General features: G+C 39.6%; 1 protein-coding gene across 1 annotated transcript; it reads right to left on the bottom strand.

Annotated features, from left to right (window-relative positions):
* Nucleotides 1–5,811: 5,811 nt before the first annotated feature.
* On the bottom strand, nt 5,812–15,855 carry LOC137886775 (ADP-ribosylation factor-related protein 1). Its single transcript, XM_068729386.1, has 7 exons — nt 15,515–15,855; nt 12,794–12,881; nt 11,726–11,808; nt 9,516–9,597; nt 9,263–9,333; nt 8,803–8,903; nt 5,812–7,949 (listed from the first exon to the last, which is right to left on the bottom strand). The coding sequence occupies exons 1-7, from the start codon at nt 15,605–15,607 to the stop codon at nt 7,862–7,864; spliced, it is 606 nt and encodes a 201-aa protein (XP_068585487.1). The 5' UTR covers nt 15,608–15,855; the 3' UTR covers nt 5,812–7,861.
* Between the last annotated feature and the right edge of the window lie 2,476 nt (nt 15,856–18,331).

Below are 18,331 nucleotides of genomic sequence, written 5' to 3'. Positions count from 1 at the left end.
AGGCAGTGATGGTGAGTAACACATTCTTTCTCAGATTATAATTGTGACGGTGGTCCTCAGATATTTATTTTTTAAACAATCAGAAGAAGGCCTTAAGAAACCAAAGGTTGAGCAGTGTGCTGCAGCAGATCCCAGTCCAGATGTTTATCATGATCACACACACATTTCCTTATGACTCCTTCCTCATGACATTACAGAGACATGGTTGATCTGTCCGCTAATCTAGAAAAACATTTTGTTGGAACAAATACAGGTGAATGGTACTGAAGTCAATAGCAATTCCGCTCTTTGTCTTTTGTAGCTTTGACTTAATTAATGGAGATTATTCTTTATAAATAAATCAACAATAAGCATCAGCAGTTCAGTTGTGCATGACACTAGATCAGACTTGTGATTTTACAACTTAACTCAAGCTGCAGTTAAGTTCAGCAGTAAAAGAAGTTACTTGTGATACTTGTGTTAATCATTTCTCGTGTGTGTGTGTGTGTGTGTGTGTGTGTGTGTGTGCGTGCGTGCGTGCGTGTGAGGCTGATCACACAAAGACCTGTAGAGCTTGTTGCAAATCAAATGGAGCAGAAAGGAAGTCATGACCTGCTGCCACATCAACCTTCTTGTAAGCAGCACAGAAGCTCAGCGGATGTGGTTTCTTTGTCCTCAGAGAGCTCTAAAAACACACAGCTTACTGTGAGACACCCCTCCCTGACTCTTGTAGTTACAATATACTTGTGTTTCTTTGAACCCTTCAGTGCTTATTTCAACATGTGTTGAGTGTGTTTGCAGACCGTGTCAAATTGAAACATGACAATTTGAATCTTTGAAATTAGAAGTTTATTATTTTTTCATCTACCGTATATGTGACCGACAGAGGACACAGTCATTTTTATAACAACTTCCTACATCCCAAGTTACCCTGCTGGTATAAAGTGATGCAGCAGAGGGCAGCAGGATTTCTCTGTGACAGACATCCTGCCCTGTTACCCAGCTGTAGTGTCCAATTACGACATTAATATTCCCAAAGTCAACCCCCCCCCCAAAAAAAAACTAAACTATGAATGTTTTACAGAGAAGATACAGAAAACATAAAGAAACAAATGTGACAGATTGTAGATTTTTTCAGAGAGTGATTCTTCATGAAAAAACCTTCAATGCATTGATCTGGTGATGGAGTGAGAAAATGAGGGAAACTACAACTTCAGGGTCCCGGGAAAAGCTGGTTTAACAGCAAGCTGACCAGTGGTATTCATGTCATATCACAGCTGTTTTCACTGTAATTCTCCCCACAGATGTTTTTAAATAACGCATCACTATTAGCTCCATGGGTGTCGGCTTTTTCCTGCTCCAGATTATTGATATTATTTCGGGCTTTAGGAACCCACTATCGGTCAACCTTTTGTGTGGAGCTCCGATGAGCTGCATTGTCCTAGGAGTAAAATTATGCTAACCCAAAAAAAGAGACTAAAAAAACCACACTGTTAATAGAGTGTCTACTCCTTTTCACGGACAACAATTTTAGCTCACATTATTTGGATTTTAACTCATCACTTACACAGCTGCCACAGGAAACCCTGTCAAAGTAAAAGTCATGGAAAAATGTCACAAAGCCTGACCACTCGAGTTCTTCTTCTCATTTATCCATCATGACATTATCGTATGATAGTTGTGTGAATACCTCAAGTTTAGGGTTAGTGGCGAAGTGTTTGTTTGAACAAAATGAAGAAATTTGTTTTATTCCAGTTACAGCGCCCCCTACATTGGCTTTCAACAGGGAGCATGAATTTTTCCGTCTGTCACTAATTTGATCTGTGTTGTATCACTTTAATGTCGACTACCACACAGACAGTTAACCCTGTTTTTCTGTTCACAAACTCAACAGGACCATGGATCCTCCCGAACACTGAATGTTGTACAGGGACAGACGAACCATACAGAGCTGCAGGGATGATGTATTTTTGTAGTCCAACAGGAAGTTAGCATCGCACTGGTTCCCTCCACAAATAGCCAAAGGGAATTTTCCATTGGATTTTGGATTATTGCAGATAAACTCTGCGGCAAACAAACATTTATGATACAAGTTTTGTTCAGCAAGATAATCTTCAGTAATAAACTTTTGGGATTTTTGAAGCGTGAATGCAATGGGCAGAAGTAAACGTTACATTACACACAACAAGGCTGTAATGCAGTCAGTAGAGCGCGTCTCCTAGCCACACCCCCTTTCTGTTGTCACCATAGAAATAAAAAAAGGAGTAGATCGGACTTCCCAATTCAGATTACCGTAGCTGGATGGCCAGAGCGGTGGCCATGTTTATGTACACCGTTGCCATTGCGAACCTATTCTATTCCTGTTGTTGTCGAGGAATCGGCCCAACCAGAGGCCTGAAGTGTAGAAAAAGGTTCTGTCCTCAATGTGCACAGTAGTGTCCTTGTTGGTATATATTTCTTTACACATTAAATGTGGAGGATGCAAATTTTACTTTGACTTAAAAAATGTGAGTTAAAACTACATACCTGTAAAGTTTCCAAACTGCATCTTACACGGCTGCGTCTAGGGCTGCTCCCTCCTAGTTTTGTTCTCAGTCAACTGGATTTCTTTGGTCGATTAGTTGTAAGCTTTTTTTCATGCTGATTGACTTATTTCCAAGATATGTATGAGCACATCTGTGATAAACTCAAGATTTAAAGTGGTGCTTTTGTGTGAGTCTTTGAGGATAAACTCACTTTTACTCATCTGTCGATTAAATCAACTAATCGATTAGTTGATTTCAAATTCAAAATCGTATGCGTGTTAGGTTAAGAATTTCTTTGGTTGAGAACATCGTGGTGTTCTACCAACCCCCAAAGGAAATATCTACCAAAACAATGACACAAAAACATTGTCATGAAAATAGACGACATGATCTCCTCCCTACTCGTTGTCATATTTTGCTGCTTGAGCAGAAGCCATTGGCGTTAGATAAATAACCTAGGATTGTGTTTGTTGTCACTAGCTAGGCCTGCACAGTAGGCAACTCTCACCTCTTTGTCGTTTCTGTTGGAGCATGGACAGCAATTCTTTCAGATGAAGGAGAAAGACCCTGAGGTTTGATCTCTTCCATCTACGCTAAACTCCTGTAGATTTCCTTTTCAGCAGAAGAATGTTGTCATTGATCCACGGAGGCAAGAGTTAGCTGAAGAAAACGACTTGTTGACATAGGGACCTGTAGTATCACTGATCCACATTGATCATTGAACCAGGTTACAATACCATTAACATTGGTTTAAGTCTGCACATGGGGTTTTAGTTGGAGTATCACCACACTTATCAATATTATAGAATCAGATCTTTTGGCCTACAAAGCTGCAGATCATACTGATCAACCAGAGGAGAAAATCAAGGGATGGTGATGCTTCTCGTGGTTTGAGACGGAGCAGGATGGAGCTGGCGGAGGAGGAGCGTGTGGGAAACCTCTCAGAGTGATGATGGCGGTAAAGAGGGTTTGCAGGGAGGGGCTCAAGGGTCAAAGGTCACGAGGAGTATGACTCCGGAATAGGTCACTTCCTGTCAGTGGATCAATGTTATAGACCGGAATGATGTACAGTCACACTGAAGACTGAGATTATCTTTTGTGGTTTAAATATTCAGTGCACTTCAGTAATGTTGGCAGGGTTAGTCTCCCACAGTAAGAATGGACATTTTATTACACCCTTTAAAAATTCTATCCAGTGTTTATTTCTTTCTTGTTGATCGCTTCATAACGGATGAATTATTGCAGCTCTAATAATATGATTAATCATATATCACAGCACCAGATTAAACATTACTCAGAGGAGACTAGGACAGGTGCATGAGTGTGTGACAGAGAAGCATTAGCATTTTTTAGATTTGTAGATATTTATATATGGGGTTTAGCACACCATGGTAACGATGAAAGTAATACATATATTGCATTGTATATTTCAGTAAGAGGCTGTTATGAAACGAAGCATGAATAATATATTTATTTATATATATTTTTTAATATGAGTGTCATAATTTAAATTCCATAAGTGTTCTAATTAATAACAAGCCACATGGTTGTCTTTCCAAATGCAATGACCAAAATGACAGAACCGTCATTTAAATCTCAACCTCAATTCTTAATTCAGCTTATTATTATTGTTATGAAATGCAATGCCTTTCTTTTATGCATTTTTGTAATTTAATTAATTATCGTCACACCTTTTTGTGTGTGTGTGTGTGTGTGTGTGTGTGTGTGTGTGTGTGTGTGTGTGTGTGTTTAATCTAAATCCCGAAGTGTCAAGTTTCAATAAATTCAATTTTTATAAATATCATAGGGGACATATCAAGAAAAACTTTAGGGTGCCTCCAACACCAAAAACTGTTAAATAAAACAACCCAGTCAGTTTTTAGTGGGCTGATGGATCATAAAACATGTGATTCAACAAGCCAACCAGGCTCCCATTTCTCTGTCACATGCGCGACACAATACATTAGAATACACTATGCAAACGTATATTTATGATAATTATAAGACAAAGACATAGAGGCTCTGTAGTCTGGAGCAAGATGGCAAACTTTATTATTTCTTTGAACTTATAAAGGCAGCACAGACCAAATCCACTTCTTCCTTTCTTTTCACAATAAAAGTCCTCGGCATATATTATTCACAGGTGAGTATTTGGCATTGTGGTGTCATTTATTCGCCACGCTGGTGTGTAGAGGCCTTCGGGCACACAGTTTACATTGAGACATTATCTAGACCTGCCATTCAGAGAGCCATCTAGTGGGCCCCAGAGGTACTGCCAAATGGTTAGAAATAAAAAGAAAAAAATTGTTAATTTCTCAGATAGACAGACATGTTTTGCCACCGTTAGCTAGCTAACGTTCTCTTGGATACAGTGACACAAAATGGGTCCGTTTTAGATAACAGAAAGGGATGGGGGAGTCAATTCTGCGGCAGTAAACGCTCCTACGAGTGTGGTAAGAAAACATGACCCTGAATGTATTAAATATGGACTCATAATGGCAGGCAGTGATGGTGAGTAACACATTCTTTCTCAGATTATAATTGTGACGGTGGTCCTCAGATATTTATTTTTTAAACAATCAGAAGAAGGCCTTAAGAAACCAAAGGTTGAGCAGTGTGCTGCAGCAGATCCCAGTCCAGATGTTTATCATGATCACACACACATTTCCTTATGACTCCTTCCTCATGACATTACAGAGACATGGTTGATCTGTCCGCTAATCTAGAAAAACATTTTGTTGGAACAAATACAGGTGAATGGTACTGAAGTCAATAGCAATTCCGCTCTTTGTCTTTTGTAGCTTTGACTTAATTAATGGAGATTATTCTTTATAAATAAATCAACAATAAGCATCAGCAGTTCAGTTGTGCATGACACTAGATCAGACTTGTGATTTTACAACTTAACTCAAGCTGCAGTTAAGTTCAGCAGTAAAAGAAGTTGCTTGTGATACTTGTGTTAATCATTTCTCGTGTGTGTGTGTGTGTGTGTGTGTGTGTGTGCGTGCGTGCGTGCGTGTGAGGCTGATCACACAAAGACCTGTAGAGCTTGTTGCAAATCAAATGGAGCAGAAAGGAAGTCATGACCTGCTGCCACATCAACCTTCTTGTAAGCAGCACAGAAGCTCAGCGGATGTGGTTTCTTTGTCCTCAGAGAGCTCTAAAAACACACAGCTTACTGTGAGACACCCCTCCCTGACTCTTGTAGTTACAATATACTTGTGTTTCTTTGAACCCTTCAGTGCTTATTTCAACATGTGTTGAGTGTGTTTACAGACCGTGTCAAATTGAAACATGACAATTTGAATCTTTGAAATTAGAAGTTTATTATTTTTTCATCTACCGTATATGTGACCGACAGAGGACACAGTCATTTTTATAACAACTTCCTACATCCCAAGTTACCCTGCTGGTATAAAGTGATGCAGCAGAGGGCAGCAGGATTTCTCTGTGACAGACATCCTGCCCTGTTACCCAGCTGTAGTGTCCAATTACGACATTAATATTCCCAAAGTCAACCCCCCCCCCCCAAAAAAAACTAAACTATGAATGTTTTACAGAGAAGATACAGAAAACATAAAGAAACAAATGTGACAGATTGTAGATTTTTTCAGAGAGTGATTCTTCATGAAAAAACCTTCAATGCATTGATCTGGTGATGGAGTGAGAAAATGAGGGAAACTACAACTTCAGGGTCCCGGGAAAAGCTGGTTTTACAGCAAGCTGACCAGTGGTATTCATGTCATATCACAGCTGTTTTCACTGTAATTCTCCCCACAGATGTTTTTAAATAACGCATCACTATTAGCTCCATGGGTGTCGGCTTTTTCCTGCTCCAGATTATCGATATTATTTCGGGCTTTAGGAACCCACTATCGGTCAACCTTTTGTGTGGAGCTCCGATGAGCTGCATTGTCCTAGGAGTAAAATTATGCTAACCCAAAAAAAGAGACTAAAAAAACCACACTGTTAATAGAGTGTCTACTCCTTTTCACGGACAACAATTTTAGCTCACATTATTTGGATTTTAACTCATCACTTACACAGCTGCCACAGGAAACCCTGTCAAAGTAAAAGTCATGGAAAAATGTCACAAAGCCTGACCACTCGAGTTCTTCTTCTCATTTATCCATCATGACATTATCGTATGATAGTTGTGTGAATACCTCAAGTTTAGGGTTAGTGGCGAAGTGTTTGTTTGAACAAAATGAAGAAATTTGTTTTATTCCAGTTACAGCGCCCCCTACATTGGCTTTCAACAGGGAGCATGAATTTTTCCGTCTGTCACTAATTTGATCTGTGTTGTATCACTTTAATGTCGACTACCACACAGACAGTTAACCCTGTTTTTCTGTTCACAAACTCAACAGGACCATGGATCCTCCCGAACACTGAATGTTGTACAGGGACAGACGAACCATACAGAGCTGCAGGGATGATGTATTTTTGTAGTCCAACAGGAAGTTAGCATCGCACTGGTTCCCTCCACAAATAGCCAAAGGGAATTTTCCATTGGATTTTGGATTATTGCAGATAAACTCTGCGGCAAACAAACATTTATGATACAAGTTTTGTTCAGCAAGATAATCTTCAGTAATAAACTTTTGGGATTTTTGAAGCGTGAATGCAATGGGCAGAAGTAAACGTTACATTACACACAACAAGGCTGTAATGCAGTCAGTAGAGCGCGTCTCCTAGCCACACCCCCTTTCTGTTGTCACCATAGAAATAAAAAAAGGAGTAGATCGGACTTCCCAATTCAGATTACCGTAGCTGGATGGCCAGAGCGGTGGCCATGTTTATGTACACCGTTGCCATTGCGAACCTATTCTATTCCTGTTGTTGTCGAGGAATCGGCCCAACCAGAGGCCTGAAGTGTAGAAAAAGGTTCTGTCCTCAATGTGCACAGTAGTGTCCTTGTTGGTATATATTTCTTTACACATTAAATGTGGAGGATGCAAATTTTACTTTGACTTAAAAAATGTGAGTTAAATATTGTTGATTTGATCTGATAGCGTTAAACAAAGAACCCTCCCTGTTGCAGTTTTGTATATTTCACGTGAGAGCTGATGCTTCTTTGCTTCAGGGGCGGCGAGTGTCAGTCAGACACAGTCCCCCCCACGACTTGTGAAGTCGTGACACTGCTTCAAAAAGTCAAAGTCCATTCAAAGCACATCTGAAATGATGCTTTGTGATAAAAAAAAAAAAAATTAACCGCTAAAATGCCAAAATTTAAACTGTTCACATCCACAGCAAAACACGAGGAGAGAGGAGAGAGTATCAACTCCAGGGTTTACATGGAATGACCTCGAGGAGAAACTCAGTCCAAAGTCAGTGGAAACAGCGCTCGTGACTTCTTACGTGATGTCCTTCTGTCTGGGCGGCCGGTGAATGTTCCGGACCACACACTTCACCATCCACTCGATGCCTTCGTTCACTCCATCCCTGTGTCAAAACAAAGAAGTCGCTCAGTACTTATTTCTTCAGACCAAGTAGACAAAAAGGAAAAAGAGCTTTGATTGAGCTGGCAGAGCTCTTTTAACGGTAAGGCCTCGGTAGTGCGATACAGTGGAGCGTGCACAGCTGATGAGGAATAATGAGCTGCGTGGGCTGTTCTTCTACCAACTGCCTCATCAAAGTCCAACAGAAGCTTACTGGGGGGCGAACCCATAAGTATTGCGATTCCATGTTACAATTTCTTTCACTTTTTTTTTTAACCACTAAAACCTCTAAAAACTATAGACTTTTACTTTGTAAAATCTCTATATTGATGCAGTAAAAATGTTTGATTTTCAGCACGTTTGTAGTCAGAATGTATTGGTTACATATAGCATTTAAAGTATTCAGAAGTGTAGCTATTTCAATGTACAAATATTGGACTTTTACTTTGGAATATCATATAATAATATTGATACAGTAGCAATGTTTCATTTTGTGTCTGTATGCAGTCAGAAAAGCCAACTGTCCTTTTCCAAATCCCTTTAATGTTAGCTGGCGCTTTGCTAACATTAGCTAACTTAAGGAGGTATACAATGTAAAGCTCAGCTGTTACTGGAACACAGAGCAAAAAGGGGCGGGACTTAGGAAGGGTCCATTTAGCCTTGAGTATTTTATATCATGCCTACATGTATTTCAGAATCAGCACAACAAATACTAACTTTGACCAGCTTCTACTTCAGAAACATGAACATCAGGAGCTTCACAAAGGAAGTGTTCCTTACAGGCTACTGTACTGGATTATACTTGACAGGTCGCTGTCATTGCACACACTCAGTATACCATTAAGTAGCAGTCTTACCCCGTCAGGGCAGTGCAAGGCTGGACTAAACAATCTCGCTTGCCGATCTTCGGGGCCGAGTCACTGAAGGCTGTTTTAATGTCCGGCACTGACAAACAGTCCTGAGAACAGAGCAGAAACAAGACACGACTGAAGGCTGCAACAGAAACGACAAAACTGTGAAGAAACACAATCATTATCTCTAATAAAGTTTCATAGCTTATAACAGGGCGACTCAGGCCGAGCCCTGAAGCCTTCCAATTGTTTGTACAGTCCAACAAACAAGATTTTAAATTTACAATGAAATAAAAGAGCAAGAAGCAGTAAGTGCATACATCTGAAATGCTGGAACCAGAGAATGTTTGACATTTTTGCTTGATACATGACTCAAACCAGGTTCTTAATAAAACGGTGGTTTAGGTTTAAAATAAGTCTGCATTAACCTGAACAGGGTCTCAGTGAGTTAAAAAGATCACAGTACCGGGACATCCTGCTTGTTGGCCAGCACGAGGAGCGGGACACCTTCTAACATCTCGCTGCTGATCATTTTCTCTGCAGGAGACCACAGTCGCATGATTGATCCGACAATTAGCAAACACAACACACAATAAAGTATCTTATGTTGTGACGTCAAGTGTTGATTTGAATTCAAGTAACCTGCTCTTCAACACTGGAGCCACGATGTCATGATGTTAGTGGAATAAATCAGAAAATAACAGACAAACGTCACTCACCGAAGGCCTCCTTGGATTCTGACAGGCGTTCCTCATCAGTTGAATCGATCACGTAGATGACTCCATGGGACTCAGCATAGTACTGAACATACACAGGAAGAAAACAAAGTGATATCAGAGCAGCCTCCTGGGCCAAAAAGACCAACCCATATGGGCCTGTATCATTGTCATATATTCACATATAGGCAGGGTGGTTGTAATCGACTTCACAAGGGTGTACAGGGAAACAGGATGCTCTGTTAGAGGGCGAAGGACCGGTCAAGGGATCAGGATTAAGGAGTCTAGGTTTCTTTGCACAAAAATATGCACAACTCAGCTAAATGTAAATATGCACGAACCAAACTCATCAACGGGAGGATTTGCTTGTCAACCGTCTCTCTGTTTTAGACGCATCAAGTTGGGGAGTAAACCCAGCGGCCTTGGAGCCCGTAGTCATTTTAGGTTTTCACAGGGGAAAGACGAGCACTGGTCATTTTGACCTGCAGCCGGCTGCGACATCAGAGGAAGACGGGTGGGGAAGAAGACTGTGACTACTCAAATATCCAGATCCAGTATCCTCTGTTTTGACATGTCCGAGGTACACAGTGTACCTTGTCTGGGTAAAAGTTTAGAGCGGAACAGGAAATGTGGAAATGGGGGAGACCAAGACGAGTCAGATAGCGAACAGTTACTGAGCCAGCCGTAAGGTCTAAAGTTTTAACATCAGTCATAAAGTCAAAGAAGCTGATCATGATCATGATCATCATCATCATCATCATCATCATCATCATCGACATCGAAAATCAACCATTACAGGTGATCATAGCTGTGTCCCAATCCGGCGGCTGCATCCTTCGGAGGCTGCATTTGTAGACTGGTTGCGTCACAGCGGCTGCGACTCGGCTGTCCCGAGTTACGTTACGTGACGTTCGTAGCTGACAAACTAGCTAACGTTACCGGCAGCTGCTGAGTTTATAACATCACATGTTTGTTTAAATGGTTGGTTAAAGTTACGTAAGCGGACAAGCTAGCTAACGTTACCGGCAGCTCGTCTGCCAGCATCCGACCGTAATTATCCTTGGAAAGTTCACTTTCAAACTTCAGAGGTTGACTAATATCTTACTGAGATTGTGACGATTTATAATTCATATTATGTCCATAAACAGACCAACAGGAGCTCAGGTAGACAGGCTGTCAACCTGAAATATCACTTTAAGTCCGGTAACACTACAAACGTTGAGATTAACACGGATAAACTGAACTTGGTTATTTTGCTCCTTTTGTTTTGTGGTGTGAAATCAAACTAACTCTACATTTTATTTTAGGGAGCCAGGTGCAAACGGCTCAGTTCATCAAGCTGAGGGGAGAACAATGGCCAAACATTCAGCAACCATAGCTTGGAATTAAGACATTAGTCCATCTCCATTTTACCATCCTGTACTTAGCTCTCTCTGTACTTAGCGTTAAATTAGCTCTCATCCTATACAAAGCCTTGATATAATACTAATAGGACAACCAGTAGAGGACAATACACTTCTGATGTGTTATTGTTGCTGTCACAGAGATGACAGATGTGACTGTCACCTTTTTCTTGTATTTATTTAAACCCACAATAAGGCATCCATGTGAATGATTTCTATGTGTATATTCTGCTGTGTAGCATTTGTCAATCTTCTAAGTTGCATCCTTGTGTTAACATTATTGATAACGATTTCTCCTTTCATCATGTTCTCAATGTGATTTGGACAATTTTGGAGAAAATAATCCTGCAGGGGAGGGTGACGACTAATAGAAAGAATATAAAGTATGTGCATATGCAAGTAACCAGGCTCCTTTCTCTACTAGAAAGAGTCATTGGTAAATAAATAAATATGAATATAAATAAATATGAATATAAATAAATAATAATATATATATATATATATATATATATATATATATACACACACACATGTTTTCTTAAATGTGGCCTTACATTAGCCTTAATATACTAATTCATTGTAGTTACATATTTATAATTATTATTATTGTTCAACTGATCACTGGACATAATGCCTTCGGTTTGATCTGGGTTTGGGCAGTTACATAGTAACAAAGGTAGAACCCGTTTTTTGAAAATACGTACACATTATGTTATGAGGTAATTCTATCTTAGTGGATATTCCTCCACTCTGGAGAAGACAGGTGCCTGTGTGTCAGTATGAGGCTGATGTGTTTCATCCTTAACTCACTTTGTCCCACAGAGACTGGAGCTCATCCTGACCTCCCAGATCCCAGAACATCAGACGAGCTTTGCCCACATCGATTGTGCCAACTGTAAGGGAAAGTGAGACATTAATCAGAAATGTTATACTGTAGAGCAGCAGGATGAATCAAACACATACTGTAAATTATAAGACAAGAAGTATCAGATGACCACAGAGTGAAGAAGTGAAGAAGAATGAAAAAGATCTAGATTGAGTTTGTTCAGAAAGTATCGATTAGCGTAGCAAATTATAATGAATCACTACAGTCAGCCATTGAAAATAACCCCCCTTAAGAATCACAATTCAATGGACCGTGGCAAGAAGTAGTCATTAGCCAGGTTCCCCTCCTCCCATTTCATTGCAAATTCTAACACAATTAAAAAAGAAAACCGGCAAAGAAATATACCAATGAATGCTCATTTCTCTCCACTAACACCATGTGATTATTAGCAGCTGGTTCTTTAAGATAAGCGGTAGGTGGAGCCTAAGTCTTCAGTCGGGAAAAAACACCACTGAAGAAGAGGAGGGTGCAGCGAGATGCGTAGGGCTGGGCGATAATTCAATGTTAATTTATCGTCTTTCATTGGAATCATATCGTGATGGAATCATATATCAAGATGTCGTGATACACAATTATGTTGTCTAAATTGCTAACAAGCACATATTGACTAACTTATCAGAAAAACTGATAATTTTGCACTTAAGCTGACAATTCAATCATAAAATACTCATATTTTTCATTAGCCAAGTATGTAATTCACACAGGAATATACAAAAATAGGGTTTGCCCGACATATGAAATGAACGGTATCGGGATAGAAGATTTATGCAATAAATACTTTAAGATTTTAATTTTGTTATTTTCAGCTTTACCACTCAGGTTTGTTATGCATAAATTGAAACTGCGCATAAAAACAGGTGGAGGGGAACGCAACTATTGTGCACTCAGCTGACAAAGTGATCCATCCAGGGTAGTCAGTGTTTGGACTAACAAGGCATTACTCTACATGACGAGCACAACTGAAGACATGCAGTACTGGGACATTCACTTACTGTTCAGGCCAACTGTGGTTGTGATCTTTGAGAGATTCATTCCCTTATAGTTCTTACTGAACTTGGTTTTGGTTTGTTCCAGAAAGGTCTGCAAAGAGAGACAGCAGTGAAATTAACAGACTAGACATGTTTGTATTCAATAACTCACATGATAAGGCATGAGCTAACAGGCATGCAGTAGGTGATCAGGGCTCCAGCTGTTTTCAACACCACCACAAAGTGTCACAAAGTACATGCTAGTCATCCCAATTAAAAGATGAATTACATTTCCATAATTAAATGTAATGCATGACATAAATACAATATTATTATTGCAACAAAAAGTTATAAATTAGCTCATTGTATGATTTTTTTTTACATATACATATTCATTGATTTATTCATATCACATGCATTGATTTCATAACTCAAAATTAATTGAGACAGATTTGTCTATTCACGCAATTACGGTACCGGTGCTGGGAATGGCCAAAAAGGACGTATAGCGACTCACTGAAACAGCAATGAATTCTCACGTTTTACATACCTTGTGAAATTAAATATGGTTATGATAAAATGAAAGGCATTTACAAAGGCTTCCTAGAATTTACAATGGGCTCGTAGTTAGATATGTATTACTTTTTAATATGTTTTATAAAATATGAAGCTATTGTAGTAAAGAGTGCTTTTTTTTTAAGAAAGCTAAATAAATCCACTTCCACTGTAAATATGAATCAAATATCCCCTACATTTTTAACTATGACAAAACAGTTTCCATATTATGTTCACCAAGTATTACCCATGGGATATGAAAAATAAAAATTTGAATTTTTTCTAATGTGCAATTTTGGAGAAAGTCTTATTGAAACACCACTAAATTTGTCAAAATTGTCTATAAAGATATAACATTATTAGTTATTCCACTATACAATTTAAGAAAACTAAAGGGAAAGTAATCACAAAATCATAACACGTAGCATATCTCTTCATAGTTGACCTCTCCAAATGTCCTCCTTCTTGATTTGCTGAAATTGTCAAAGGAATCCAGTACTCCAGAGACCACTATGACCCTTGAGGAGGTAATTTACGTTTCTTCTCGATTCCATATCCCTCCAAAATGAGGAGCACTTGGTGGATTGAAGCAGAACACCCATGGCACCAAAGGCTTCTCATAGCTAGCCGTCTGCTTGATGAAGCTGGTGCAACACAGCAACTGAAACAGCTCGGCTTACGTTTTGTTTCACTGGGAGTCTCTGCTGGACTTTTCAACCACTTTACATGTCTATAGAGTGCTGCAGGAATGAGTCCTAATACCTGGAGATGAGTTATGCCTGTGTTATACTCCTGCTGCAATGCGCCTGTGCATCATGTGCGGGATGGTGCGGGCAGCTCTCATGCACAAGTGTAGCGCGTAATAATTTCAGATTTGGACCTGCGGTTTCTAAAACGTTTGTCAAGTGTTTTGTTTTTTTTATTTGATAGACGTGATTCAATAATTCCATAAAAGGTTGTCCAAACAAAAAAATATGGAAGAGTTGGATGATGAGGTGGAGTTCCGGTGCTATGGATTTATATGGTGGTTGTTGTTGTAACAGGATGTGAGGTACTTCTCTGGAAAACACGACATCTATCACACTCCATCCTGATAGAGGGATTCCTCCTCTGTTGCTCTCTCTGAGGTTTCTTCCTCTTTTCTGCCTGTTAAAGGGTTTTGGGGGAGCTTTTCCTGTTCCGATGTGAGGGTCCCAGGACGGATGTTTGGATTTTATTGGTTTACAGATTGTAAAGCCCACAGAAGTAAATTTGTGATTTGGGGCTACACTAAATAAATTGAAATTAAATGAAAACCCATCTCTGATGTCCAATCAAACTTCTGACGGTCCACAGTGCCTGGCGCTTAGTCACATATTTCAGGAGGTGCAAACCATCTCTGTGGCTCTGCAGAAGTTTACCCACTTCAGTATAAATGAGGAATTAGTATATTTGCACTTTCAGTTCCGTTGTTTTGATGAAATGGGTTTTCTGGATGAGTTACTGGTTAGATGCCCGAAATAAGATTTGTGGTTAGTACAAACTTAAAGGGATTTTAAGGATATGTTCTACGAGATGAAATAAATCAGTCAATACCAAACTCTTAAAATGTTGAGTCTTTTCCGTGTCTTGGAAAAAGCGGTTGCTGACAAGTGGCAAAATGAGACTAAATGTCATCACACTATTCCGTTTTTAGCTTAGTGGTGATGTCAAGCGACCGTCGTGTAATGTTTTTCTTACATTAGCTTTTTACTTCAATTACTATTTTTTCCGTCAAATGCATTCACACTTCAAAAATCATAAAAGTGCTTTTCATTGGTTAAAAGTATTGTTTATTTTCTGCAATACTCCAAAAGAAACATCCCATTGGCTTTTTGTGGAGGGAACCAGTGCGATGATAACTTCCGGGTTAGCCTACAAAAATATACGTCATCTCTGCAGCACTCTATTTGGCCTCTTCAAGCACCGGTACCGTAAACATACCAATAGACGCGCAACACGACCCAACCGGCTTGATCGCATTCGGGTTTTTGCAAACGAGGGATCACTTGGCCGCAGTCCTCTCACTCAAAGAAAACGAGAGCTGACAAAGCCACATAGGGATGAAAGCAGCATCACACAGATAATAACACAATCGACAATGATGTTAGTGTGGACGAAGGAGTTAACGTTAACCCAGTTGTTATAAATTCAACTCGTAATGTCATTTACCGTTTTCCCAGCGTTGTCCAGTCCCAGGATCAAAACACAGTATTCGTCCTTTTGGAACATGTACTTATATAATCCAGATAATAACGTATACATCTTGAAACAAAATATGTAAACAACACAATTATTTGCTAACTAGTCATGCCAATATTAGCTTGATACCATAGATTAGCCTACATATGAGGCCAAACACAGCGATACGCGGCGCTGCGGCTTCATTATCATCGAAGTTAATAAACACGAGTGACCAACAATCGTAAATGCATAAAATAAGTCCGTAAAAGTCGTCGTTTGTCGCTAGTTTGCTACTCTGAAGCTCTCTTTGAGAAGTGACGCTACGTGTTATCTAACCAGGAAGTGCGGCTCCAGGAATTGTGGGAAATGAAGTACACGTTTGTCTCGTTAGCCCTTTCTGTGAAAAGGCGGTACGTTCACATAGAACTTAATTTCCCAAGAAGCATTTCGGTGTTGCCATTGGCGTCAACACGTTAAAGGAAAAATCCACACTAAAATGAAATTGTCTTTCTTTATCAGCTAGTAGCTGCTCTGAGTTGGATTTCTTACTGATGGAGCTGCTAAAGTTGGTCCGGGGAGAATAATATGATGTCAGACAAATGATTAACACCAACAATAACTAAGTTAAGAAATCAGCAATTTACGCTTGAAACAATGGAGTTGAAGCTGCATAACTTAATTTATTGTTTTATTTATTGTCCTCTAAGTGACCTTTGTCTATGAGCCATTTGGTCATTAGTGCAGTTCTTTCCACTGTGTTTTTACTGTTTGCTGAGGTACTGTTTGATGAGAGCAGTGAACCATACAGACAGAGTACTGTAAGATCAAAACAATGAGCTAAAAGAGGCTAAAAGTCAATGACAATTGATGACTGCTACTGTATACATGGCCATGGGTCTGAACTCTATATGAAAATACTTATTTGACTTATCTTAACTGTATGATATTTGCCTCATTGGGCCTGACTGGCAGCTTTAAAAGGTTCATAATCTCATACCTTTTTATTTTCTTTCATGGTTAACCAGAAGCTTTACTTAATGTCCGTACAAAACCAAATCATCTAAACTCAACACACTTAACAAAAGAAATAGAGCAGCTGTTACAAAGCCAACTATAACTGAATCCTTTGATGGTCTGATTGTCACTCCATTGCTGTGTTCTGTTCCCAGAGTGTGGCACTTTGTGACGTATGTCTTCCTTTGCACACATCTGTAGAATATCTTTGGATTTTCCGATCTTCCATACAGTCCGTCGGCTCTGCGTGTGCAGAAACCGCTGAAGGGATACACAACAGTAATGTTCTGGAAGCAACTGCTGTCTAGTATTGCTGTGGTGCGGCTGGCTGTTGTGAAGGGCTTCCTTGTGGGTTGGGGGCCGTCCAAAGGAGAGGAGGAGGTTGTGGGGAGAGGTACCGCATGAGTTGTTTCCTGTGTTGTCAAGCCTAGGAAAAAGATATTGAACAGCATTGTAAGAAATCTCACAATTATGTTCAACACAGAAGAACATAGAACCAATTATATACATGACATTCTGTTTACGCACCATGAGCTGTACTGCTCAGCCTGTGAAAACTCCGGTTATGAAGACTTGTCTTGGTATTTGGACTTTGAAAGTCTGGGGTAATTTTTTCACAAGAAGGGAGGGTCTAATGGAAATATAGTATTTGTTGCATACTTGCATTATGGTAAATGTAGGATCCAGAGTTTTTGGCACTTGGCCCATTCTATGGACTACGAGTCTGGATCTCTGCTGCTTTGATTTGTAACATTTTTGTCACCTGTCCCTTGTGAGACCCCCAACCTTATGGAAGTGCAATACTAAACCACTAAACTGCCCATTTCAGTAAGCAATGATGCTAGATGAGGTGTCTTGGTATAAGAACATAAATTAGAGGCAAAGAATGCTTTGCTTTGCATCTTTTCCAATTTTCAGATTTTACTTTCTATTATTCAGTTTTTGTTATGTCCATTCTTTAAAGGTTCTCTGTACGACATTTAGAGCTTTAATATACTATACACTGGTCAGATCACGGCAGCCACTCTGCTCTACTGTCATACAGCGTTTACGGGTAATAATAGCTCCCTGACCCAAGTCATCATAGTACCCAACCCTCCGGTTATCCCCCAGGTTAACGCTGCTGGCTCTGTCAGCGCTGTTGCGATTGTTTGCACTGTTAGCGCTGTAAGCAACTTAGCTGCTAGCCGCTGCCGCAGACGTCGCAGCCTTTACCGTGTTGAGAGCCACATGGAATAGATATGCTATGAATATCATATTGATCACCTCTCATTTAATGACATTAAATAGAAAGAAACTTCTAAAAGCTGCATTAAGGACTATTTCACCACGCACTGTACATGTCATGTTACTGAACACTGATATTCATTTATTCATTACATTACATTACATTACAGTCATTTAGCAGACGCTTTTATCCAAAGCGACTTACAATAAGTGCATTCAACATTGGTAATCAAAAGGACTACTAGTCACCAGAAGTCATAAGTACATTTCCTTTTCCAAACAAGCATCTAAGAGCATGAAGCAGAGCATAACTCAGAGCCAAAGTACAATGTAGAAACAAAGAAAAACAGTTAGTGCAATAAGTAATATGAATACAATAAGTGCAACAAGCTAGTATGAATACAATAAGTGCTAAGTGGAAGGCTAGGTGGAAGGCTCGGGGTAGCATTTCCTGATTCATAGCAAAATGCTATTCATAGCAAAATGCTAAAGAAACATAATATATATATTTTTTTTTACCAGAATGTTTTTGCAGTAGCTATGCTACAGGATCCCAGCCTTGGG

Source organism: Cebidichthys violaceus, unplaced genomic scaffold, assembly GCF_023349555.1.
Source record: "Cebidichthys violaceus isolate CVI_PGR_0920_01 unplaced genomic scaffold, fCebVio1.0.p SCAF_455, whole genome shotgun sequence".
In the NCBI taxonomy this organism is placed as follows: Eukaryota; Metazoa; Chordata; class Actinopteri; order Perciformes; family Stichaeidae; genus Cebidichthys; species Cebidichthys violaceus.
This window is presented reverse-complemented; position numbering and strand designations above follow the sequence as displayed.